The sequence below is a fragment of the Halichoeres trimaculatus genome, unplaced genomic scaffold (genome assembly GCF_033239565.1).
Source record: "Halichoeres trimaculatus isolate MK-OKI-2021-1 unplaced genomic scaffold, fHalTri1.1 fHalTri1_scaffold_19, whole genome shotgun sequence".
NCBI lineage: Eukaryota > Metazoa > Chordata > Actinopteri > Labriformes > Labridae > Halichoeres > Halichoeres trimaculatus.
In genome coordinates this window covers 4,636,146-4,663,254 of record NW_027437197.1, presented here as the reverse complement: position 1 = coordinate 4,663,254, position 27,109 = coordinate 4,636,146, and the positions used below count along the sequence as shown (strand labels likewise).

Here is a 27,109-nt window from a genome sequence, read left to right as displayed (position 1 = left end):
ACAATACTCCGGGCCAGAAGGTGGCGCTGCAGTCCAATTAAAACAGATCCTCCTCCCAGCATCTTTAAACTGAGGATTGAGGGAACTTTCCAGATGGATTTTTTGAGTTATTTAAAAATTAAAAGATGCAGATTGGTGTTTGGCAGACACGGGTAAAACGAATTAGTGAGAATACTATGAGGTTTTGATAATTAGGGATCCTGCCAGATATGGTCTTAGCTAATAAGGCTAACCAACCTGCAACAGTTACATGATCTTAATTTGGGAAAAATGCTTTAAATAAAGACATGATTGATTGATTTTAATGCAGAAGTCTGTGCAACATCAAAAACACGCTGCTACTGAAAGACTTCTGCATCCTTTCTGCAGCCTCCACACAAACCACTTTGACTACATGCAAAAACTCCCTCCAGCCCCGACAAAGGAATTCAAACAGATCTTTAACTGTTTGGCACATCCAGCTCAGGAGAGGACTCATCAGAATGGATCATTACGTCTTTTACAGTCCGTGTACTTTCTCCTCTCTGAGTCATCAAACTTCAGGATTACACAACCTGCCCTCAGAGATCTGCTCCTCAGTGACTGTAAAAACATTGGCCACATCACCAGAAGAGCCTTTTCCTTTTTTGTGAGCTTGACATCTGTATCATGACTTTATCAATCCTAAAATAGTTTCAAGATGTTCCTCAGAGGAGGAGAGGAAAAAAAACACTGGCGTACGGCGGCTGAAGGTATGTGAAAGCCCTTTGTGAAGCAGCAGTGATTTAATACTTCAATACACATGTCAGGCGCGCTGTAACACCTCAGAGAAGTGGGTCTCCGTCTGCTGTCGGCTGTAATTCACTGTGGAGATGAGTCCAACTGAGGAATCTCCAAGAAAAGAGAGGAATAAACACAAGAGGGCAACAGTTTACCAGGAATTATGATTGGAGGATCGAAGAATTATCAAATCCAGGCGTAGTCGTCCAAGAGATTTCAGTTTCCTCTTGTTCGAATGCAGTCACTAAACCCTCCTAGGTCTGCTGAGATCTCCAGAGTGATCCTGAGGCTTATAAAATGTCCAAATTGTGTTTAGATGGAGAGATCAGCGGTTGTGACAGGAGAGATTATGGGTTACCCGCTTGAAATGGGGTTAAATCTGCAGATTATGCCCTTTTGAATCTCTAAGATCGGGGGTCTGCAACCTTTGCAAGAGCCGTTTTGCCACAGTTCCTTGGATTGAAGTCATTCGGGAGCCACAAAATCTACTTTATCTACACAATAATGACAAAAAAGTGTATAGAATTCTAGACATAATAAAAAATAAAGCGAATATTACTCTAAACACGAAGTGTTTTGTGTTTGTAAAATTGTACATGTGATGTTTTAGGTTTTTTATTTTAAGAAATGTAGAGACATTTTTAAAATTTGTAATGCCATAAATTTTCAGAATTTATGAAATTCCTGTAAATTGCAAAATTTTTCAAAATTTTAAATTTCAAAATTTTTTTTTTTTTCTAAAAAAAAAATTAAAATGAAAATGTTCAAATTTTACAGAAATTCCCTAAGTTTTAAAATTAAAAAAATAATAACGATTTCCCTAAAAAATGAAAAATGGTGAAAATGAAAAAAATGTCCCTTTTTTTATGGAATTTAAATAATTTGCAAACATTTTGAGAAATAAAAAAAAATGCAACTTGTATAAATAAAAAAAATGTACAAAATTAAAAAAAAAATTGTGGTGTTTTTCTAATATCAAAAAAACTGTACAAAAAATTGAAATTCCCAAAATTTGCAAAAAGTTCCAAAATAAAAAATAAAAATGCAAAACTCGTAAGAAAAAATTGTAAACCTTTATTGCAAGGGGTTATTATTATGTCCAACAAAATCTTATTTTTTTTTTTATTGTCAATTTCTAAAATCATCAATACTCTCTGTAAGAAAAATAAAAGTTTTTATTTTTGTTTATTCAAAGCCACAAGGAGCCACTACAAAGCAGTCAAAGAGCCGCATGAGGCTCCAGAACCACAGGTTGAAGACCCTTGTCTTAGATGGATCTCGTGATGATGCTGATCTCTGTTTAACTATTAAATCTGCATCTACTCCTCTTCCTGTTTGGTGGAGCAGCTGCTTAAAGAAAAGACTGTCTGTTGCCCCAGCTCGTGCTTTCCCTTCTGTGTCAGTTGACGGTATAAAAACAGACATGCAGCGTCTCCTAATTCAACAAACCCTGAGGTAAATTTGCGGTGAAGAAAGGACTGGGGGGCTGCAGGAGGATTTCCAATAAGAGGAGGGCGGTGGGGGGCGTATATCAGACAAATAACGTGAATAATTATTGGAAATAATGTCCAGATAGATGGAGCGGAGCCAAATTATGAAATCATGCGCTTCTCTCCGGTACATCACTGCGCTCATTATTTGAAGTCATGCTTGGAAAAACAGGTGTTTTCAATACGGAGGCCTTCGTTTTCTGATGATGGTTCAGATATGATATTTCATGGCCGGAGCTGTGCTGTGATAGGAAGTGATTGGGGAGAGCCGGTCAGAGAGACATGCGTGTAATGGACGCTGATTGGCCCCCGGCTAAATCCCCGGGGCCTGGGAATGTGGAAGGAAGAGAGGGAAGGGGGGCGAACCACAGAGCTGGAGAAGTAATGAACCCAAACGCTGCATGTTTTCCCCCTTTCTCCTCTCAGAGGTTGAAATGATTACAAGAGGATTTCTCTGTCTTTTCTAACAGGTGCCTTATTTATGTGCGTGGAGCTCTGCAGCCGTGCAGCTGAGAGCAGTTGGCTCACGAGCGCACGGTTTCTTTTTCTCCTGATAAACAGAACCAGGAGGGAGAAAATCCGGCTTTTTCGGGGTCTTTTTCCCTCCAGTTTGGTTTATGATCGATGCATTACGTCAGCGTTTGAAGCTCGGGCCTGTGATGTGGTGCAGAGCAGATGTGTGTGTGTCTCTGCTGAGATTAATAATCGTGTCATTCTTTGTTATCCTGGTTTTGACGGGTTTGACTGAAATGTGGCTCAATTTCTACACCATTTTCTAAAGTGTTTTGAAATAAAAACTAAGTGTTGATCCCTGGAGGAAAACAATGACTTTAAAGGGGCTGTGAAGAGTTTCTAAGTGGTCTTGAAAAAGTCTCCCTTCTAGATATATGCCTGATCCTAATCCACACTTTAAAAAGAGATTATCAGCGCAAATATTGTTGGTTACAGGTTATTTCAAACTGCTACTTCTTAGCATCTAGTACGGGTTGTCCAGGACTGGGTCTAGGTCTCTATGACAACACCACGCCAGCTGAGGAAGTTAAGTAGAGAGAAGAGAGATCTGTGTTTTTCTCTACTGAAAACTATTTCTGGGATTAATTTTGTAGTGATGGTGGACACTGGAGCCTAACTGTCAGACAGAAAAAGGACAGAAGAGCAGAAGAAAGATAAACAGGAGAGAGATAGAGCACGAGCTAAAGGCTAATTAGCGAACAATTTGTCCTGAACATACAACACACAAAGTGCCATAACTGTCAGATTCACGTGTTTCCGATTGTACCTAACCACACCTCATGAGACAGCTGTAACTTTGCCATGACGATGTCATGATCTGTGTCAACCTGGCAGTTTGCGCCTATTTTTGAGCTATCTAAAAAACTGAACTGAACTTTGAGGCTCTTCCCTTGTCTAACTTCTGTCTCCTACTGTCAGTCTTCTCCTGCACATTAGAGAGGCCCCTTCACTGTCCACTTTGAAAAATCATCTTTAAATCCATTTTTATTCCTTGGCTTTTAACCTCAGCAAGACTTAGTTTCTTCGCCCGGTCTTATTCCCTTTTCTTTTCTTTTATTCCCTTTTATTTGCTTTTAGTTTTAGCTTTTATTTCTATCTACCTGTACAGCACTTTGTTTACAGCTGTGGTTGTTTTTAAAAGTGCTCTCTAAACAAAGTTGGTTTGGTATGGTATGGTACTGGCTACATGTAAGAAAGGCAAACAAAGCTATGAATGCCCTCTCTCTTTGCTACAACCTACATGTGTGCATCTGGCTTTTGTTTGTTAATAATTTCCTCTTCTAAACAATTGTAATAGTTATTGAAAAGTGAATAAAAGTTAGAAAAAAGTTCTTAAAGTTGACATTTCTCTACGTATTCTGAGGCATTGTCTGTTGGTTTCCAGAGGGGGTCCCCGGCCTGAAGCTAATGCTGTTGGGGGGCCTTGGTATAGTAATGTTTGGGGACCCCTGTCTTAAAACACTGGGCTGCCAGCTGCGCTAAACATAGATAGCTATTAAACTACTTACAAACTGACAGCGTTTACTTGTTGTCACGTCAGCCTACAGATACGTCACCAGGCTGCCGATAGCACTACATATAGCCAGCTGCCACAACGTTTGCTTGGTGTCACCTTTCAAACTGTGTGGCTACGTAACTGTATTAATAAAGACCTTACATCAGTGCGTTGTGTCAATTAAAAAATTGTCTTGAACAAAGAAAGTTTTTTTCGATCAGATCTCCATTTAGTTCCAAAACAAACACGCCTCACTAAAAGTAATTTACGACAGTGTGTGTGAGACTCGGGGCCACCAGGGGGCGAGAAAGTGCAATCAACACAGATGCTCCTCATATACTGCAAAAAAAAATAATCTGGTCAAGTGTTTTTGTCTTGTTTTTAGTAGAAAATGTCTTTTTAGACTTTAAATAAACACAGAAAAATGTCTTGTTTTAAGTTATTTAAAGACAAAAATGAGGTCTGGGAATCTGCCAATGGAACAAGAGAAAAGTTATATATGTGTAAAAAAATATTATTCTAGTTTCAAGAAACTTTTTTTATTCCATTGGCGATTCTTTTTTTACTTGTTTCAAGCAACTCAGACCTCATTTTAAGAATAAGAATAAGAATAAGAATTTTTACCAAAAATAAGAAAAAAAATACTTTATAAGATTTCACTTTTTGCAGTGTAGCATCTTTAAAAAATTTCCAGAAAATAATAAAAATTAAAAAAAATAATTTTCTGAAGCGTGTTTTAAAACACATCGTGCCAACTAAGAGGAAAAACTCAAACCATGTACATGAATTAAATCGTTTATTGAGCTTTTTACGTGCTTGGCACCTGTATTTACATTTTTTCAAAATGCCTCAAAAATGTTGCTATTTCTCTTTTTTTCACACGTTTTTTTAACAGAAGGGCCTGTAACATGTTAAACTGCTCAGCACTTAAATACACATTTCTACAACACACCAAACATACTTTAATTTCTCTGCTTTGCTATTGCTTCTTTTATAACTTTTCACACGACAACTTTAAAGCTTATGTTATTGATTGCATTCGCCATCTTTATATATATATTTATATAGACCTAAAATCATAATCCACTCAAAAAGTCCAGACCAGTCTGTGAGGATGACGGTGGATGAGGTTGTTTCCTCACGTCTGTGTTTTTTAAAAACCCTGTTTTTGCAGAACAGCAGGAGCTGCAGTGTTTAAGTTTTCTTCATGTTTGTGGAGCCGCAATCGTGTCTGGTTGTTCCTTTTGTTTCCAGCTACTGAACAGCAAAACTACTGACCCTTTAGACACTTCTGAGACGGTAAGTGCTGCGTGGAGTCCAGGCGTCTGGATCACAGTGAAGATTCTTTGGTTTCATCCAGTTTGAGTCCAAATAAACAAGATGGAGTCTCTTGAAACGGGCGTTCATATTGCACCATATTCCAAACTGACACCTCCTCTAACGTACAGTTACAGTCTGAGTTTGTTCCTTCTCCCCCGTCGGAGACAGTGAGAGTGAAGTTACCGTGACAACACCTTGGTTTATTCATACACAGATCATTAAATATTCGTCTTAACTCCCTGTTTAAGGCTTTGTAAGTGGTGGAGTGTCTCTCAAAAACAAAAACACGAGATGACTTCCTTCCTCAAATGTTTTTTCTGCACCTCAGTGCGTTAAACTCTAAACCTGCTTCAGAGACGTTTCCTTTTTCAGCTGAAAGACTTGGAGGACTGTGAGGTTAGACGTCTGTTCCTACACCATGTGCATGGACATCTGAGAGGAGGCGCTGTACTGACGTCCATCGCAGGAGCCGCCCCCCTGCTGGCCTCCGGTGGAGTTGCCGATCATGTGCATAGAGTCCATGCCTCCGTTGGACAGGTACTGGCGCTCAGCGAAGGCCCCGGCAGGCGCCGAGGAGCAGAGCAGACCTCCCTGCGGTTTCTCGGGGCTCGCGGCGAGGCGGGGGGAGGTGGGGAAGTTGTATCCGTACAGGTTGTAGGGGTTGTGCAGGGAGAAAGCGTTGTAGGAGCCCTGCTGCACGTGGTGGTGGCTCCCACTGAACATGTGGGCGGAGGACGGGGAGGATCCTGATGAGGAGGAGGAGGCGGAGGAGGAGCTTCCTCCTGCCTGCATCACATACTGAAGCTGGGACGCCGGGAAGGAGCCCAGCTGACCGCTGTAGGCGTCCATCTTCCCTCCGCTGCTGCCGCCGCTCCCACTGCCGGTCAGGGAGGCGTGAGCGCTGCCCTGCATGCCCGCTGCGATCAAAGAGGAAGTCCTCTGCGGCAAGAAGGATTCAGAGGGCTGAGCGGAAGCCACAGCGCCCCCTGCAGCCTGGAGGCGTCCGTAGGAGCTGTCGGCCAGGCCGCCGTACCCCTGCAGGGCGGCCATGTTGCTGCGAGCGCAGGCGGGGTACTCGGACAGGCCCAGGTTGCAGAGCTGGCTCTCTCTGCAGCCCACATTGAAGGTGTTGGGGGCCAGGTGGAAGGTGGGAGGGGAGCAGGAGGGGGAGAGGAGGTGAGCTGCACCGGAAGGAGAGGGGGTGCCCGTGCTGGAGGTGGTGGGGGAGGTGCCAGTGCTTCCACCTGGAATACACAGACACAGAGAGGGTTAAACAAAGAGACGCCTCTCTTCCTTCCCTCCAAACACACAGACACAGAAACACATCCATGCATCTTCTTCTTCCTCCAACCTTTGCATTTTGAGTCATGCATTTACCACAGTCTGTCAGCGTTGAGTCTAGGCTGCAACGATGAGTCGATAAAAATCAACTTGTAAAAGCGTCAACAATGATTTTCCATAATCGATGCATCATGCTCATTTGTCTTCTTCCTTTTTGTCGGATCATTAAGCGGTTGGCAATTAGCTGAAGGTGCATTACCGCCACCTGCTGGACTGGAGTGTAGATGACCTGGGCTGTATGTGTCATATGTAAACAGATCAGCGCGACGGAGGAGGAGCCAAGCCGGCAGGTGAGGGAAGCAAGAAAACACCTGAATAATGACAGAGCTGGAGAAGTCGTTCGTCCCAAAATTTCCAGAGTTTGAGGGAATTTCACACTGAGTAAAAGCACACAGCGTGTTAACTGCAACTTTTATAAAATGACTTAGCACGGCATAGCAGTACGACTGCAACGCTATCAGGTTGGGCTCATCGATAACGAGCCGGGAGCTCAACAGCGAGGTGAGGAGCTAAAAAATCTCACATTTACTCCTTTTATAAGTTGTGAAATTCATGGTATGTCTTTTAAGACTCGTTTAGACTTTTGAGAAAATCGTCACCCTATTTGAAAACCATGAGGAGTTCATTCAACGAACATTAGCATCAGCGTTAGCTGCTACAGATAGTGGTATGGCAGAGGGGGTGAACTGTTTGACCTGCAGGTGAAAAGATTGAGGACACATTTTTATTGGTTTATTTAGTAAGTTCTTAATCTGATGATATAACAATATATTTTCTGTTCTTTTGCCCAAATTGTTGATATTTTAAGTGACAATACATGGATGTAATTGGTTATACTTTATAAATGTAGCAGCTGTCAGCTTAAACTATGTTCAAATACATTGTTTCTCCTATATATCTTTAAGCAATCAATTAGGGATGAGTACCTTCCACATTTGAAACAATATGGTACTGATGCCTGGCATCTGGCAATTAGTACCGGTACTCAACAGTACCAATTTTTGGTACTTTTTTTGTGTTTATGTGGTAAAAAATATCAATTTGTTTAATAATAAATCATAAAAACTTTTCAACTTATCATACTTAAACTTTAATATATAACCTTGCAATGCCGTGTTCATGTCCAGCATGGAAAATCACCTACTCTTCCACTCTCTCACAGTCACAAGGATGCGTTTAGGTACCTAAACATGGTACTTTTTGATTTTATGTGAATCAGTGCCCCGTACTTTTGACAGAATTTGGTCGGTACCTATAAAGTATCTAATTTGGTACCCATCCCCACAAAAAAAGGCATCAACTGTTTGGTTTTAGGAATTTCACCATTTTGCATTCTCATCCTTTTTTTTTTCACTGATTAATCGTAAATATATTCATCAGAGTAATCGATTACTAAAATGATCGCTGGCTGCAGCCCTCAGTGAGTCCAACATTTTTCTTATCTGTTCAGTCTGCTGATTATTTCTGTTTTTAAAATCTCTTATTTCAGTGATTTTATATTTTTCTTTATGCTTATTTCACCTGAGTGTTGCCATTTTCTTACACCTTCTTCAAACTCTCATCCTCAAACTATTTACGCAGCATTTCCTCCTGAATCATCTGGATGTGACACCATATTTCACCGGTATGTGGAGATAAACACAGACTCAGTTTTTGACCATGTGTGGTCAACAGAGCCGCCCACATCCCCGGCTCTCCTCTAAATAAAAAGCCACTGAGTTTTTATATATACTGCACTCATTCAGCCAGAGGAGGAAAATTTATATACGAGAGACTAAAAAACACATTGTTGGCACAAAGTGTATCTTTAAAAAGCTCAGCCTTTCACAGTGAAATGATAGCTGTGGGATATCAATCACATTTTTCTCTATTAATGAGAATTTGGCCCCGGTTCGTCTTGCCGTTGGATAATTCAGCCTGGAGCAGGAGTGAGGCGGAGGCAGAACTAAATAATCCAGGACTGGCTTGGCTGGGGTTCTGATTCTGCACCATATGCCTTCGATAATATTGAAATGGAGCGGGAAAACAAAAAAAAGGGTTAGGAGGGAAAGTAAGGTGGACATATAGGAGTAAAAAAAGGAAGAAAAGGGAGGATGAGAGGATGAGAGTTTGGTGATGTCATGTTTTCCTCCAGTCAGAAAGCTCGAGAGGGAATAGTTGATTACTTGGAGGGAAAAGGCGGCCTGATGCTTTGAGGGCAAACACACACACACACACAGAAAGTCACACACATGCAGAGCCGTGTCCTCTCAGGGTGACACAGGGTTCACTGGCGACTCACGGACTTTGATTAAATCCTCATTACTCTGGACGCGTCTAATGATAACAAACATGTGTGCGCCTGCTTGGACGGAGCCGTAGCGTCACGTCATGCTGACCTGCTGAGGTAACCGGCGTCGAGTCATTGAGGAAACAAGGTTCCTTTAAAGCGCAGCGGCCCTCGATATGAGAAACAACCAGGGGACCTCGCGCCGGGCCCCCCGAGCCGAGACAAAGGGCGGCGACTGCGACTGAAGCTGGCCGTGTCGCAGAGCCGTCCAAAAGCCACAGGGTTTGTTTAACGATTTTATTCTGAAGGGCGGCGCGGGATGTGAAAAGTTCAGCAGACGCCGGCCGGTGTGCCAGAGCAGCAACATATGGCCAAGCTCAAGTGAAGGACAAGCAGAGCCGGAGCGGTGATGGGTGATATACGCAGGGAAAGTATGCAGAGAGTTCAGGTTGGGACAGGACGAACAACAAGGTCACGATAATTACAGAGAGAGTTAAATCTGCAGAAAGAGATTGTTTTACCACATTTCTGACGTTTAGAGGGCTGTTAGAGTGGATTTAATTGAAGAAAACTTTATCATTTTGGTGTTAATTTGTAAATTAAGCACAAAGACGACTGTTCTGTGTTGACAAGTTGATGCGTTCATAATTAACTGAGAGGTTCAAATTGTTTAAATGTTTTTTAAGTCAAAGCCAGACTTAAGAATGATGATATTTTGCCATATGATCCTATAAATGTGTTTTATTTTGATGAATACAAAGGCCGATCCATGGGCAGTAAAGGAGTGGAGGTGTAAGATGTTGTATTCTGAAGTATCAGCAGGATTTAAGTCATTTTTACTGAAAGAAGTGTAAAACATCTCCAAGTAATGGGGTTGGAAATGCTTCTTCATTCGTTTCTGTGCACTTCCATATTTTTTTATTTGGTTAGAATTCTTACCCTGACTTTTCAATCCAACAAAAAAATGAAGTTTGCATGAGTGTAATGTGAAAATGATGCATCTGCTCTGAAAGTAAGTCCCAGCAAAAAGCCAGTGCATTTGATTTCGAACACAAGCAGTGAGTTTTTTCTTCTACACAGAGGAGGAAGAGTCGTTTTCACGCACCTTGCTGTTTCTGCATGTTGGTGAAGTCTTCAAACGTCAGAGTCCTCACCGGAGGTCTCCAGAAGGCGTAGGTCTCCATGATCGCCTCCAGTCCAGTCCTGACAGAAACACACAAACACAAAAAGATGAGGCACACTGATGGAAAACTGAGAGATTGTTCAAAGATGAAAGTGAAAATATTTGTTATCTCAAAAAAAAAAAAAAGTAATTAATTACAGGATTTGTAATTAATTAATCTAATTAATCGCATTTTAATCTCATATCTGCTTAAGGTCCCAAATAAAGGATTTGAATTCTAGGACATTAGAAAGTTGAAGTGCATGACTAATAAAAAAATCCTAATTTTTCTCAATTGGATTGCAAACGTTTACTGCGTCTATCAAAGTACTTTATGTTTTTCAGCAGGGGGAGGCGGAGTCTGATGGAGCTTGTCAATCAAAATCATTAGGGATGTTCGATACCACTTATTATCAGACTGATACCAGTACAAGTCCTCTCTCTTGAGTACTCACCGATACCGAGTACCAATACTACTAGTACTTTTGATATATAAAAATTAAATCAGCAGTGACAGATCATTTTGATCAAAGACGGCACAGTCCCTCGGACATTAAGCCCAAAACAAAAAACAAACAACTCTATCTGAGTTTGTTTTTTTTAATAAATATTAAAAAATAATGTTAAAAGTGCACAATAAAACAAATAACTATCAGCATTGAGGTGCAAAGTAAAATGGTTTAACTGTTAACTCTCCTTGGTTCATTCATGTTGTCTGAACAGGACCTGACCCATATATCCTGTGGTGTTAAACCGCAGCAAATAACAGCAGTAACTGGTGAGAAGGACTTGCTCGACAAAAGATTTTCTTGCCTTGATTATCGGCTGCTGGTATCGGCAGGCTTCAGGAGTACCGATACCTTGAAAAAAGGCTGGTATCGGCCCGATACCAATACCTGGTATCGATACTCGCCCATCCCTAAAAATCCTGCTTGTAAACTACTGTGGGTGAGAGCGGTGTGCTCTTTGGATGAGAGCTCAGCATGGATATGAGGAGAAGATGTGAGCTGACAGAGACATAGTGAGACGCTGCAAGTCAGAAAAGTTCAGGCAGCTCATGCTCCAACTGAGGATGTGTCGTGGTGGTTCAGAAAGAAAGAGCGGCGCCATCATGAGAAAAGATGACGGAGATCATGGATCAAAGGAAGGAGCGCCCGAGATGAACGTGATTAAAAAGAGTACAGTGGTTTTGGTGTTCATATAGTAAAGTTAGTGAGTTAATCTGCGTTATTTTTAAAACGCATTAGTTTGGGGTGTAATAAATTAATCTTATTTAAGCGTTAAAGTGACATCCGTAGTTTTTGGATGTGATGATTGATTTGGGATGATCTAATGTCCACCAAAGCTTGATCGATGTTTGAGCTCACAGACACGGCACAATAACTGAAAATAAAAAATGAAGATGAAGTGTAAAGTCATTTTGGAGTCTGTATGACCTCATGTTGTTTTCTCAGCGTCACATTAAGTTTCTTGTAATCCCTGTTTAATGTTTATAATCTGTGATATCAGGTTATATTATTTGAGATGGTGTTTGACTCACACAGGCGGGTGATATTTTAACTGTTTGGCTGAACAGGAAAGTGAGAAGGAAACAGGAGAACAGCAGAATCCAGACCCAGATCAGACAGGGGTGATAGGAGCTGACCAGACCAGGGAAGAAAGACAGAAAGAAAAAGAGGGGGAGAGAAACTGGAGTCCTGCTCGGAGGAAACTGGAGCCATTAAAAAGGAGCAGGTTTTTACAGTGCACATAAATCTGCGTGACGTTTCATCCTGAATCTGTACGCGGCTCTCCTTCCTGCGTGATTTACTCCCCCACTCGGCCCCCGTCCCGCTGAAACCAGCGCCTGACGCTGCTCGCCGTGTTATTTTAGGGCCACTGGCTCCCAGCTCGTTAGTGCGCCGCACTAATCGGCCCTCGCCATCGCCATCACAGCGCTCATTCATCCAGTCGCACTGCTGCGGGACCAAAACCCAACAAATGAGCTGTATCCCTCCGCCAGGCCATAAAGCCGGCTCTGCAGACGGAGCGAACGTAGAGCCTGGTTCTATTTTAAGACGCCGTTAAAGCCAGAGAGGGAAAACACGCTGGTGCTTAATTTGAGAATTAGCAGAGCGGGTTTGCCCTTTCTATTAATCTGAATTTCCCCTCGATGTGGAATTAGTCGGTAATGTTCCACAGCTTTACTTCGAGAGGCGTGTTAGTGTTTTTCAGGACTGTTAATGTCGCTCATATCCGATAATAATATAAACTGAGTAATGTTTATAAGACGCGCGTGGCGGAGCAACAAAAACAAAAGATGTTGCACCTGGTTTCAATGTCTGCGGCTTCTTGTTTCCAGCTCTGTTCGCTGCAGCTGTGGCCTTTCACTTTTTCCCTTCTTGGCTGAATGAGAGGAGCGAGGCGGGATTTTCCAGCATTTTCAGTTCAAGTAGAAACTTCTTTGACAAAATTTATCATCAAACATCTGAATTAAGCTTGATTTAAGTGAGACGGTCTGATTGGCCACCCCTGAGGCCACCTGAGAGTCCTGAATGTGTGGCCTTCAAACTCCTGCATCACCTTAATTATGCAAAACAGAAGCAGGAAGGTCAAAGGTCAAAGCCGCAGCTCCACTGATCAAAGAGATAAAACAGCTCGCGGCGAAAATGTTGATTCACAACTCGGGAAAGGATTTCAGAGGCGACACAAGCCGACTCCTTCCTCTGGATTTCCTGCAGCTCCTTTTTTAATCCCGACCAAACCGAACTGCAGGGAGGAGCCCCCCCGAGCGGGACGTGAGGATAAACTCATTCCCTTTCTCTCTCTGGACAAATATCTCACTCCACGTTATCTTTTCATCTGTAGCTTTTCTGCGATGAGATTCTAACGCCACTTCGTAAATCAAACAGTCTATTGTTTGAAAAACGAAAAAAGATGTCTTGAATATCTGCGTGCCAATAATGCGGACCAGATGAGGGGGCTGCTTTCATGTGCGTAGGGGTTTGGTGGTTGAGTGCGAACCCTCCCTCCTCTTCCTCCTCCATCCACAAATGTTATATATGATAATTCAGACAGAGGGAAGGAGAGGAGGGAAGAGGAAGAAACCAGGAGAGGAAAGCAGAGTGAGAGCTTCTCTTTTCTCATGAACGACAGACGACGAAGCAGGGCAGCACTTGTCTGTGTTTGTACCTGAGGCTGTAAAAACATGGAGGCAGTCTCTGAGATCTCACACTGGTTTTTGAGGAGAATCCTGATTGAAATGACCACACAGGAAGTGCAGACTCCAGCTGACTTTCTGCAGAGCCAGAAACAGGCAAAGAAGAAGGCAACGCGCCCACCTGTCTGAGAGATGTTTCTCTGATGTTATCGCTCTTATGATTTACTCTGATTATTCAAAATCTATAAAAAACGGAAATCTTATCAAATGTTTTTGTCTTTTTTCAGGAGAACATGTCTTTTTTGACTTAAAATAAGCCAAATTCACCTGACTAGTCCAGAAAAATGTCTTGTTTCAAGTTATTTAAAGACAAAAATGAGCTCTGAATTGCTTAAAACAAGTTTGAAAAGTCTGCAAATGAAACAAGAGAAAAGTTACTTGTTTAAGACATTATTCTAGTTTCAAGCAAATGTTCTATCAAATTTTACTTGCTCCATTGGTAGTTTTTTTTTTTTACTTGTTTCAAGCAATTCAGGCCTCATTTCTGTCTTGAAACAAGACATTTTTCTGGACTACTCAGGTGAATGTGGCTCATATTAAGTCTAAAAAGTCAAATTTCCATTAAAAATAAAACAAAAACACTTAATAAGATTTCCTTTTTTTGGAGTGTAACCAGGGACGGAGCCAGGATTTCAATTTTAGGTGGGTCTCTAATTACAAAAGTTTGTAAATAATTTATTGTGTTATATAATAGTTATGTTTTAAAGCAGATTTGGTTTCTTTGATCCTTTAATATTTGATCTTTTTTTTTTTTACATTTTAGTGCATCAGACAGCAATGGCTCTCAATGGTATCATAACGCACAAGCAGGTAAAACATTAACCACAGTTAAATAAAAAACAAAAATCTACAGTATTTCCTAAAACCATTCTCTAGTCCTAGCGGTATAAAATGAGGCTGAATGATTCATAACTTATTTTCCAACAGGCTAAAAGTTGCCAAACTTGGCATTTTATAGAAATAGGGCATCTAACAATAACAAACCAAGCATGAAGTGAAAAAATGTACAGCCTAATATTTCTCCTTAAAACTGATTGCAAAAGAAAAACGAAGAAAAGTCTGAGGTGGGCCTGGGACCCTTGGGCCCACCCATGAAGCCGCCCCTGAGTGTAACTGACGCTGCAAGACTCTCCTGCTTTTTAAAGCTGTGTAAAGTGAATGCATCAGCTTCAAAATCATCATTAGCAGCTGCCATGTGATTGGGACTTTGGTCTGACAAGAAAAACATCTTTTACTGACACTATTAACCTAGCACCTAACCCATAATGCATTGTGTCATTGAGCAGGCCTGTTTGAAAAGTTAACATTAGCAGTCCTACAGGGTTGAAAACAGCATGTCTCTTTCTACCCTAAAACCAAAAATCAGCAAGGAAAATCATCAGTTTGATCCTTCGTGGACTGAAAAGTGTTTGTTTTAGCACCAAGTCCAAAAACCAAACCAAGTCCAAAAACCAAACCAACGTGTTTGCTCTGCAACGAGTGTGTTGCAGAGATGAAAGATTATAATGTCCGAAGACACCACACCAAAAAATATGTCGCATTTCAGACAAAGTGTCCCGAGGGATCTCATGAAAGGCGGCTAAAATCCAGAGTTTGTTTGCGTCTTACAACAAAAAGCCGTGCTACAATAAAGCAGATTTGCAAAGCTCTTAACTTTGCTGCTATATATATGTGACTCAGCTCGTGTCTTTAGTCTAAAAATCCAGCCCAACCAATTTTCTTTTGGCGTAGCCGTGGTTTATGGCTTTGATTTCCAATCACTGTGTTTTCAAAATTAAATATATTGTTTGGTGAGTTAAAATGTGTCTTTGTTCACTGTTTATAATCCATCTTTGATCTGGAAAAAAGAAAACGTCCACATTTTTTTTCTTTTTTTTTCATGAGAAAAAATTCAATAAAAAAAAAAAGTGTGAAAAAAAAATTGGAGGGTTTTTTTTCCTTTTCCTTTTTTTTTTTCAGTGGCCCTAATCCTCCTCCATAGGTATTAGCAGTGAAAGTATCACAATATATTTCTGTATGGATATTATGTCTCACCTCTACTTGATGAATGTAATTATTTCTGTTTTTTTATTTGATTTAATTCAATTTAATTTAATTTAATTTAATTTAATTTAATTTAATTTAATTTAATTTAATTTAATTTAATTTAATTTAATTTAATTTAATTTTGTTTTATTTTGTTTTGTTTTATTTTATTTTATTTTATTTTATTTTATTTTATTTTATTTTATTTTATTTTATTCTATTTTATTTTATTTATTTTTACCTTAAATGACGAGTTTAAATTCTGGTTTAGACTCCTTTTTAGGTTTTTGTTGTTTAATTTAAAAAATAATGATAAAAAGAAGAAGATCAAGCCTTAATTTTCCTGTTCAAATAAGAAGTGTTTTTGAAATCCCATTTGAACGCGGCTCATATTTTTCAGTGTGTCACATGTTTTATGTGTTTGGTCTTATTTCCAGATTCTGCTTCTTTCATGCATATTTCAGGACGACAGCAGAAACAAACAGAGGTGTCTTTGGTGCTGAAGTGACTCCATCTTTATCCACCACTGACCCTGCATGTGTGTGTGAGTGTGTGTGTGTCTGTGCTGCAGATCTGAAGGCTTTCCTCTTGGCATCAGACAAAGCAGCTGTTTTAATAAGCAGCAGCATCTGGAGCTAAGTGCAAATCTTCAGAGGATTATTTCCATATTAAAGAGAGGAGAATAAAAAGAAGAATTTTTGTGGGGTAGCATGAAGAAAGCAGCAACAGGCTGGATTGTTCTGCTGCTCGCTGCGTAAACAGATGCTGACATGACTGACCTGTTTCTGCCAGAGTCCCTGAATCCTTTGGCGAAGGGGTTGCGGTCGATCTTTAGTCGGGTAATCTGCGGACAAGAGGAACATGGAGAGGATGTTTTTAGGAAGACTGCAGATTTATTATGTTTTAAAGTGAATTTGTGGAAACGTGAAAAGCTGCACAGCCTTTTTTTTTTCACGAGCACTTGCAGATGAAGGTCAAATCAGCCAAAAGCAGAATTTCTGGGACTCTGGTTTTTACAAAGTGCTCATAAAAGTTCCTCTGAATCAAATTATATTCACTCAGAAACATGTGGGGAGGATTTTTTTCGCTGGGCTAATCTCGGAGGGAGGAAATCAGGCTTTGTTTAAATGTGTAAGGTGATGCATGAGTGATTTTTTATTTTAAAGCTGCGTTCACCCTGCAGAGATGCTCACCTGCTGGTTCTGGTAGGCGGTGACGGTGGTGAAGACGGTCTCAGGGAAGCTGAAGGTTTTGACTCCTTCCCCGCTGGGCACCGCTTTGTTCGGAGACAGCTCGCTGCTGAAGTCCTTCCTGATGACGTGAACACGGGGCTGATACTTGTGCATGGAGTGGAGGATGATCTGAAAGGTGAACAGAGAGGAAAGTCTAAGGAAAATTATATTTCTTAACGTGCATTTGCAGCTGAGTGCGTGGGGAAATCATGCTCTCTGAGCTTTTTTTAATCTACTCCAGTTTGTTTTTACTGCAGGCGAGATCAGACACAACCAATCTCTGTTTTTGTTTGTTCTTATGAATAAAAACGAGCAGGAAACAAACGAAAAGTGCAGAAAGGGGATTAGATTTCAGGATTCAAGGTTGAGGAAGTTAATTTGTTGAACGACACCTTCACGACTTTCTGATCATCTGGGGAGTTTGACTCTCAGCTCGATCCAGATCCAGGACCTGAGTGTGTTCACACTGTGATGACGCTCGGTGAAGGGTCGAGTGTTATTTCCGAGGCGTCAGACGGCGTCGGCCTCAGCGTCGCCTCGGGGCCTCGGTCTGCTCTTGATTAATCTGAGAAAGCTTTCTTAGAGCCAAACACCCAGAATGCTCTGCTCCACTGCTCCGCTGCTTCAGAGGAGGTCGTTTAAAACCAGGGCTGCATCTCATACTCACACCACTTTTTGCAACAGGCTCCAAAATACCAAACACAACCTTCGTGATGCAGGTATGTGTTGTCATGTTTTAGCAAAAACAGCTTTTAAATTCTCACACGCAGCTGCTTTTTGTCCCCGGTCGCCCTGAGGTGATCTCACATCTCGGTACAAAGGACGGAGAGTGCAGCCAGAGGACATCAGCTGACCGCTGTTCACACCGAAGTGATGTTTTCATTTTCACGCTCAGTAATGACGTTCTTTTTCATCCTCTTTAAAAAATTCACACACCCGGGAGATGCAAACACAACCTGCGTGCACGGAGACGGATGTGAACAAAGTCTCTGTCTCTTTTGTTTTGCAAACTTTAAACAAACAGAAAAGTCTGAACTGAGTCTGAAACCATTTAACGAGCGTAAAAACCCTCAGCTTAATGAAGCAAACCACACAGGCGCTAACTAGTTCGGCTTATTGAGTTAGTGTAAATACTCCACCAGGAGAGGAACAACCTAATCCAATCAAAGACCAAACAGACCTACAGGACTCTGCCTGAACAAGACAAATGTTAAAACCAGAAATCTCCTCATTCTGAACGATTTCACACAACAGCAGCATTTTTCCTTCCCCCCAAAGAAACGGCTCATTAACAACAAAGCAACAGAGCAACAAAAGAGAAACCAAACCAAGAATCTGTTGGCTGATCCAGCCTGTTTCAGAGGGTTTTATCAGGTTTTCCCAGAGACCAGCGAGGACAATGAGGAAGTAGACGACAGGCGAGACTGACACACAAAGAGTCTGAACAGCCAACCAGGCATCCCGAAGACTGACACATCGTCAAACTGTTTGATTCTGGTGAAATGTTGCTGGATCAACACAAAATATGTTCTTCGTCTGGTTTTTCACTTCTTGATTTCAGCAGCAGACTTGTCTCTAAGTCAAGAGGACAAACAGCTGATCACCAGAGTGCACACACGCTCAACAACAGGAAGTACCCAGCTCAACATTTCATATTAACATTAATTTTGAGTCATTTTAAATTCATCAAGGCTCCTTATTTAATATGTGAAAGCTTTAGCTTGAAAAAAAAAAAAAATTCTGAACAGTTTTCAATTCACAGTTTGTCCAGAGGGGGCGCCAAAACTGACACAAACAGGAAGTTCCTCTCAGGAAATCTTACTTAATTGAAAAAAATTAACAAACTTTTGACTGTTTTCAGCAACAAATAGATTAATATTCCAATTTTTATCATGCAAAAAGTATTTTTATACCTCTGATGCTATTTTTTCAATAAGACTTTTGAGGTGTTGTTGTCATTTGCTAATCGTATGACTTCCTGTCTGCTGTACGGAGCAGATTTTAGCCGCATTTCCACCAAGCAGTCTGGTTTGGTTCAGTACAGTTTGGCACTGTTTGGTACCCTTTCGTGGTAGGCGGCGTGTAAGCCAGGTGCCGAAAGCTGCAGCTGTTAAACAATAGCATGACGCCGTAGCAGCATGACACAGTTTACCCCACTAATAAATCCAAAAACAAAGAAGAAAAATGCAACACAGAGAAACAAAGAGCATAGATGGAAGAAATGCAGCCGCTGTCGCACGGTAAGTAACGATTCTTTCGACCAATCAACGGTCTGCAGTGTTGTAGCTCCACCTTCCAAGAGTGGATCGGTTCAGTCTGGCACCCATACGAAAGGGTCCCAAAAAGTGTGAAGGCTCGTCTCAGTTATTTAGGGATCTGTCCCGGAATAAGTCAGTGGAAACGCCACAAAATGCACGCCGTACCGAGACGAACCAAACTGGTCTGCTTGGTGGAAACGCGGCTTTTGTTTCATGTAGTCCCTGTTTCTGTCTCTTATCCAAGCAGCATCCTCTGGTCTTTAACATGAAGCCACTGGAAAAAGAAAAAAAAGCTGCAGTTCCTTGACCCGCCACTTGGGGCTGGATCAAAAAGCTCAGTACCCCCCATGAACACCCATGATAACGTATCCACTTTGAGTTAATGTGTCGTCTAAGACATGACTCAGCTCCTGTGATGATTCACACCTTGAAAGTGTCTGTTTCTAATGAGACAAATATTTAACAACACCTTGAGTTTGGATGAGTAAGACATAGCGACTGTTTTCCACTCCAAAATTAATTTCCTGTGGCGTTTTAGCACCCGCCAGGAAAACCAAACTCCTCAAAGTGAGCAGCAGGAGAGGAGAGTCCAGAGAGGAAGTCCTCACTCGTTAACACTTGTGTTGTTTTATTTGTCACCTCTGTGTGGATGTGATCGTCTGCAGAGCTGTGACGAAGCTACGCTCAGCTGGATGCTCTGAAAACCCTGCTCCACCTGGCAGCTCAGCAGTAATGGTAAACGCTGAGCAGAAATCGATTCGTAACAGCTCCTCATGAGCCTTCATCGGCTTCCCGGAGCGCGGCGATCACATGAGGTTTCTCTGAAAGGGTTTGACAGTGAGAGCAGGAGGCAGCGAGCCATCTCCCTCTGATTCAACACTCAGATTATGTGATTCAGAAGGAGAGATGATCATCTGATCTGTAGATCTAGATTAGAAAAGCAGATGGAGTTTGATTGAGTCTGGTTTCCACAAAGAAGAAACAAAAGTGGGGTATTTAAGTTAATTTTCATTCTAACATCACAGTCTGTTGTTTTTAATTCCTTTAAATGTTATCTTATTTTGAAAGGATAAATTGACATTAATTATTTTCTAACACTTTTTGGCCTCATCATCCTGACACCATGACAACTTGTTTGAATCCAGTTGAGTTGGAGTCAATGGTACAAACAGCTAAACATAAGCAAATGTGTCCTTTACTATTACCTTTAAGGCTACATTGATCAATTTCTGGCCACTAGGGGGCAGTAGAGTATTGCAAAAAAACAACAAACATCATATTTTAGGCCCCATTTACTCGACAACATTTCATCCAAAATTGCTAAAACGCAGAGAAAAGACTCTGTGTTTCCACAGAAACACTGAGGGACTGAAAACGCTGTAGTAAGCATGCCAGGCCTGTAGTTGGCGCTATAACTGTCTTGTCTAGAAGCTTTTGGGAGATCTCCACCAAAGTAGAGCTGTATCATCTGGTGTATTTAGGGATGGGCACTGATAAGATTTTATCGATATCAATGCCATTATTGATTCTGCTTATCGATTCAATTCTTTATCGATTCCCTTATCGATTCCTTCTTTTACAAGTGAATAAATATGTAATTGGTCACTGGATCTGGATATCTCCCGGCGTAAATCTAAAAAAAAATAAAGTAAAAGTTGCACGTCATGTGACGTTGTACAGTTTTGTAATATGTTATTGAGTCAAGTAGGCCATCTAGTGTCCAAAAGTGGTAATAGCATTATTCTAAGCCGTTTGGAAACTTGCTGTAGTTATGATGCCAGCCATTAGCCTATTTTTTCTTTCATTTGCCTTAAAGTATTTTGACATTTGAAGTTCTCAGTATTGTTTAAAAGAGTAACTGTGATATGCCTCTGTGATGAAAGTCAAAATTCTATTTTGAAGCCAAATTTGTACCGATGTATGCTAACAGCTAGCGTATCAATGCAATTTCCTGAATACATTAGCATCAAGCTAGCACTTTTTTGTTTATATTGTTTTTGGTAAATAAGGTGATTTATGCCATGTTGAATGTATTAAATAGGAATCTCATGTGAGAGAGTAATGTAGATTTCTTTGTGTGTTCAGTTCATCAGTAAAATTTTTAAGCTAGAAATCCTTAAACAGGGTTTTCTTGGGAAATGTTATCTAACTGCCAAGCTAAGAAAGCTGCAGCAGGCTAGTCACGTAAGGTGCTGCAGCTCTGGCATAGTGTAAAAAATCGATAAGAGACTCGTTAAGCACAAAGGCTAACGATATCGATGGATTGAAACATTTCTTATTGATTCTCAACAGGAACCTGTTATCCATTTCCAACCCCAACCTTGGTGAATGCTAAGAGCAGAAGTGGAACAACAGATTTAAGGGTCCGTTTACACAGCAACAGTGTTGGCAGAAAAATTGTGAATGCAAGGCTGAAACGCAAAAAAACTTTTGCTTTTCACCCTAAAACTGTTGTTGTCTAAATGGCCCCTTAAACATCTGTGCTGAACTCACGCTGTTTTTTTCCCATCTAAAGATTTAAGTCCAATATTGGCTAATTTTTTGCTCAAATTTGGTCCCCACCAGCTCGAAAAAAAAAGTCTAATTCAAGGTCATTTTTTTTCAGCGATTCAGAAACGTGTGAAACACGGAGCTGCAGGGAGTCTTTACTCCACAGTTTGGCCTTTGGAAACACACTAGAATTATTCACTGAGTATTCACAGCAGGTTTATGATTCAGGGTCAAATAAAGCTCGTAATAAAACGCTAACACAGTGTTCCTTCCACCTCCAACTGTCCCTCTCCCATGAAAGCCATTAAAAGTGCAAATAAGGGACTCACTTCAGCGTGCTGCCCACTCGCTGATTAAACATAAGGAAAGGTTGTAAATCAACCCAATTGTGGTCTCACTTTTTTGAGTTACAGTAAAATATTTCACCTTTGAAACCCACATTAGACATCAAGAGCAGCCAAGAGCCAATAAGAGACTCACTTTAGCTCACCACCTCTGTTACCGGCTGGCTACGAGCGCGGCAGTAAATCAGCCAGATTGTGGTCGGACTTCAGATTTAGCCCTGCGGTGTGGCTGCTGGAGCGTACTACAAATCAAATCCAATCATTAAGTGCCTTTAACGAAACCGTTTCATTATGAAGGCTTCACAGAGCCATGAAGGAAATGAATATGATACATTAAAATAAAAAGGCACAGGTTCAAGTCCCAGGCCTCTAATATTTCTCCACAGAAATCCTCAAAACTAATAATACTCAGGCAGGATGGACCATCTTCAAAATGAAACGCCCAGAGTGTGGGAGGGCAGCGCTTGGCAGAGCCGACGGTCCAGTTTTAGCAGAAAATCAATTCAGAACAAGTCTCACGGCTCCATGAGAGCATCAAGTCCATGAAGAGCTGTGTCAAATTTCCTCTCACATCAGAAACATTTCAATCCAAGGCACGTCTCACAAAGAGCACAAAGAAAAGCTAATGAATCGCAGCTTAAATATCAAAACCCAAACTTTTCCAGCTGAGTCGTCTCTGAAAATCTGATCCCTGAGTCTAAATTGGGACAGAAATGAGATCCATTGTTTGTTTGGGTTATGAGAGGGAGATCACTTTATACTGGAAAAAACTGAAATCTTATCAAGTGTTTTTGTCTTTTTTTCAATGGAAAATGTCTTTTCAGACTAAATATGAGCCTGACATCTGACAAATCTAGAAAAATTTCAAGTTATTTAGAGACAAAATGAGGTCTGAATTGCTTGTAACAAGTTAAAAAATCTGCCGATGAAAAAAGATATAAGTTTCTCAAATTCTCTTGTTCAATTGGCAGATTTTTTTTACTCATTACAAGCAATTCAGACCTCATTTTGTCTTTAAATAACTTGAAACAAACGTTTTTTTTTTCACCAGTCAGGTGAATATGGCTCCCTGCAGTTTGGTGTTTCACACGTTTCTGATTCTCTGAAAAACATGGCATTAAATTAGAGTTTTTTTCCCGAGCTGGTGGGGACCAAATCTGAGCAAAAAAAAGTCAATTTTGGACTGAAATCTTAAAGCTCCCATATTATGCAAAAATCCCTTTATTAAGTCTTTTAGTGAAATTTGTGGGTCTTTGTCTTTCCTCCCAGCCCACAAAATGTGATATTTAATGACAAAACCTGTACTTAGTAGAGCTTGTGAATGTAAAATCCTGACCTAAAAAGAGCTGTGTGGAATTTGGGGATTTGCCGACATCAGCGATTTCCTTTTTTTGACCAATCAGGAGCAAGTCTGACCTGACTGGTCCACCAGAGCAGATACCCCCGAAATGTGCAGAAATGTGAGTATTTTAAATGCTGTGTGCTGTGGAGCAGATGGAAGAGCTTTTCCTCAGTGTTTCCCCTGTCTCTGTGTTAGCTTCAGGATGCTAACTTTAGCTGCAGTTAGCCTGTTGTTTTAGCCTGTGATGTTATGGTAAACGAGCTTCGCTGTTTTCTAAACATTGTGCACTCGGCGCTCGTGGCCCCGCTCTCAGTGACACTGAAGAGCAGGGCGGTATCAGCAGTGGCTCATTTACACATGAAGGCCACGCCCACTAAATCAGAGCGCTCTGAACAGAGGGGCTATGAGAGCCTGGAAACAATGCTGCTGTGCTTGATTTATTGGCTTTTTGGACCAAAACATGTTACTACCATTTCATGAAGAAATCAATGATCCATATTAAACTGCAGAAAAGGAGCAGAATATGGGACCTTTAAGACGGGGGAAAAAAACACTAGGGATGCACAATATTGAAAAATTGTCAGGAATGTTTCTTTGACATAGTCTGATTTGGTTTTATTTTCTGTAATATGACAGTTTTACAGAGGTGGATTCAACCCAAAGTCAAGTCCAGGAAAAGCCACCCCTGTGTCTTTTTGAAGAGTTGGATCCTTGTTAGCTAGCTCTCTAGCTGCACTCGCGACACATGTAGGGACAGCATAGTAAGGATGAAAAGTTAAGGCTTCTTACGTGTCCCTGGTCGTCCAGCTCGTTGTTGGTGAGTTTGAGCTTGTCGAAACTGACCACCTGTCTCATCCAGGTGTCTCCTGAGGCCAGAGAGTCCGGGTGGATGTAGGCTCGTGGGGGCACCGGGGAGTCGGCGTTTCCTGCCACCATCCACTTAGAGCTATGGTAGACGTACCTGGAGGAGGAGACAGAAAACATCGCTAAAGTTAGACTTAGATAAGTAGGAAAGACAGATTTCAAGTGTCACTGAAGAAAAGACACCTTCACATTCGGGTTAATTTGTCAGCTTTTCCTTCTGTTTCTCCCTTTTGGTTAGCAAGCTAGGCTAGGAGCTCTCTCTTCTTTGTCCATTTCTTGTGATTTTTTTCATCTCTTTTTCATCATTTTTGCATTTGGAGTGGGTCATTACTTTGTATGGTTCATTTATTGGTCATGGACACCAAACTTTTTCTGTCCTCAGTGACATTTTTACTATTTTTTCTCCTGTGTTTGTCTGGAGATCCTACATGTAACCATGGCTGCATTGTTTACATGGGAAATCAGTTGTTAGCAGCCTGTAGCATGTCAATGCTAACTGGTGCTAGGCCGGATGTTTCCCACAAGGTGAGGATGACGTGCTGGTTCTCAGGTGTGAGCTAAGAAGTGACGACATGGACCTGTCCTTCTATCCATCGTTATTGGGAACGTAAGATCTATCTCCAATAAGATGGACGAGCTAGCTGTGCTAACCCAGCAACAGAGGGAATACCAGAAGGCAGAGTGGCAGACACCATACACCAATGCCAAGCTGTCATCTTCTATTTTGTTACAGACCTTTTTGCACTTTCTATACACTTTCTTACTTTTGTTTTCTTGATTGCTACTGTGACTCCTCCTGAATTTAAATAAAGTATTTTCTATTCTATTCTATTCCTGACTCAAGACTCTGTTCTTATTTGCAGCTCAAGAAGCAGCCTGAGACATGAGAAAGGCGTTGGAGTGGAGAGAACAACTACGACCAGATTGTAATCTGCATACATATGCAAATATCCGTCCACAGAGATCAACTCTGAGCGTAATAACATCGGATGATGCAAGCCGAGGAGTGTCAGGGTTGTTTTTATTCTCCATTTGTGCTGTGGATTCACTTTCTTTTTTTCATGCAACGTGCCAAGAGTTCTCTTTCACACCACCAAAGCCAGCGTGAAGCCGGTTTATCAACTTAGAATAAATGAAAAACAGCAGAAATCTAAAATTAAAACCTAATCCTTCACTTAAGACCATGCAGGACCATTTTTTTACAAAGCTGGAAACACAGGAAGTTCCCAGGGTAGTTTTAGGAAGAAGATCGGCTTCATTTTGCTCCTTTACTCTGGAAAAATGGAAAACAATCGGTGCACTTTGAAATTCAGATCTTGAAAAAGTTTGAATGAAAGTTGCAAAAGAACAAAGCAATCCTCCAACAATGTTTTGCTTTTAGCAGACACAATGTTCTCCACTAAATGATCCATCTCCAGGACAAACGCTCGCTCTTCGTCCTCCTGTTTTGAAAACTCGTTAAACCCTCCGAGGTTACTCCAGGGGTGGACGGGTCATTATAAAAGCTGTTTGGATTTCAGAAAAGCCGAGCGCCTCTGCTGTCTTCACTCCGCTGCAAAACAAACTCCAAACACTCGGCCACGTTGCCACAACACGGGCCTTTTCAACTCATCTGTTGTTTTTTCACTGCGCTCGACATTTTGAACAAGAGGAGCATTAAAATATTCCATATGCAGTCACACACACTCGGCCGCACAGTTTCAATTAGGCCCAGCCATAATATTTGATGATTGTGTGTGTGTGTGTGTGTGTGTGTGTGAGTTTGGGGCGTCCCACCCATTAAACAGCAGGGAGAAAGAAGAAAGGAGAAAGTGACTTTTAGCCTCCTTTTAAATCACAAATCCACAAACCACCAGCCAGAAAATGTATGCACTGTTGTAAAAATAAAAGAGACTAAAAATAAAACAGAGGAGGAGGAGAAACGAGGGGATAAAAACTCAGCAGGAGGAGGAAAAAAAGGCGAGAAGACAGAGATAGTGAAACATTTCAAAAAGAGATGAGGGAAGAAGTCGATAGATGGTGAGATGAGGAGGAGGAGGAGAGACAGGGTGGGCGATAAAGGTGGAGAATGAGAGGAGGACAGCGAGTGTGAAGCACAGCTGTTTGCCTTTAGTTCTGGCCTCCGCGCTCACTTGAAAGAGTTTTATCTGCTGCGTCTCTGCCAAAGTCATCACTCACGGCTGAAATATGGACAAAACTCTCATTTGGTCTTTTTGTTATTACCTCCAACAGCCGCACACACACTGTCTCACACACACTCACACACATACTACATGTTATATATAATCTATTCAAACAGAGTCCAAAGGTCACACTGCAAAAAACTGAAATCTTGTCAAGTGTTTTTGTCTTATTTTAAGTTAAAATTGTCTCGTTAGGGCCTAGCGCTTCAGGTCGGACCCCATGAGGTTCGCCCTTGAGCAGGTGGCCCAGTCCGAGTTTCCCACAAGTCGTCCCCCACTCTCACCCGCTTTCCCACTCTATCCACTGTCCTCTACTCAATGATGATGAAAGGCTCCAAAAAATAACTTTAAAAAATGTCTTGTTAAATTTGATACAAGACACATTCAACTGGTCAGTCCAGAATAAGGTCTAGTTTTAAGTAGTGAGTTATGGTATTATCGGCACGTTATCGGTATCAGCTGGTATTGGCTTGGATATAAATTATCAGATATTTAACTCACAACACACCAAATTCTGCTGATATAATGAACAAAAAAATTAATGGGCTGAAGCTGGGCATATTTTTTTGCACTTTTTGTGATTTTGTTTGCACAGTTCAGATTGAGTCGTCCTATATTTGGCTCCTGTTTTGAGCTAAACTTGAATTAAATTGTCTGTAAAGACAATTTAGCTGACTAGTTTAGGCACATTTACCAAAATAAACTGTCTCATTCAATTTGTGTTTAACCGTGATTACGTTTACTGACTGTCAGTTATTAAATTGGCCGAATTGGCCCTTGTTGTGGGTAATGTTATGATTTTATTTCAGGAAGAGCATCATCC

The 27,109-nt window shown here is 41.1% G+C and overlaps 1 protein-coding gene across 2 annotated transcripts in view; it reads right to left on the bottom strand.

Moving 5' to 3' along the window:
• Positions 1-5,086: 5,086 nt before the first annotated feature.
• Positions 5,087-27,109, bottom strand: part of tbx15 (T-box transcription factor 15) — a 41,043-nt gene continuing 19,020 nt past the window's right edge. For both annotated transcript variants that reach the window (XM_074694827.1, XM_074694828.1), the window contains exons 4-8: positions 24,029-24,200; positions 16,767-16,934; positions 16,353-16,417; positions 10,293-10,390; positions 5,087-6,821 (exon numbers count right to left, since the gene is read on the bottom strand). In XM_074694827.1, coding sequence (XP_074550928.1) covers positions 5,989-6,821; positions 10,293-10,390; positions 16,353-16,417; positions 16,767-16,934; positions 24,029-24,200 — 1,336 coding nt within the window. In that variant the 3' untranslated portion in view covers positions 5,087-5,988. The remainder of the gene's footprint in view (positions 6,822-10,292; positions 10,391-16,352; positions 16,418-16,766; positions 16,935-24,028; positions 24,201-27,109) is intronic.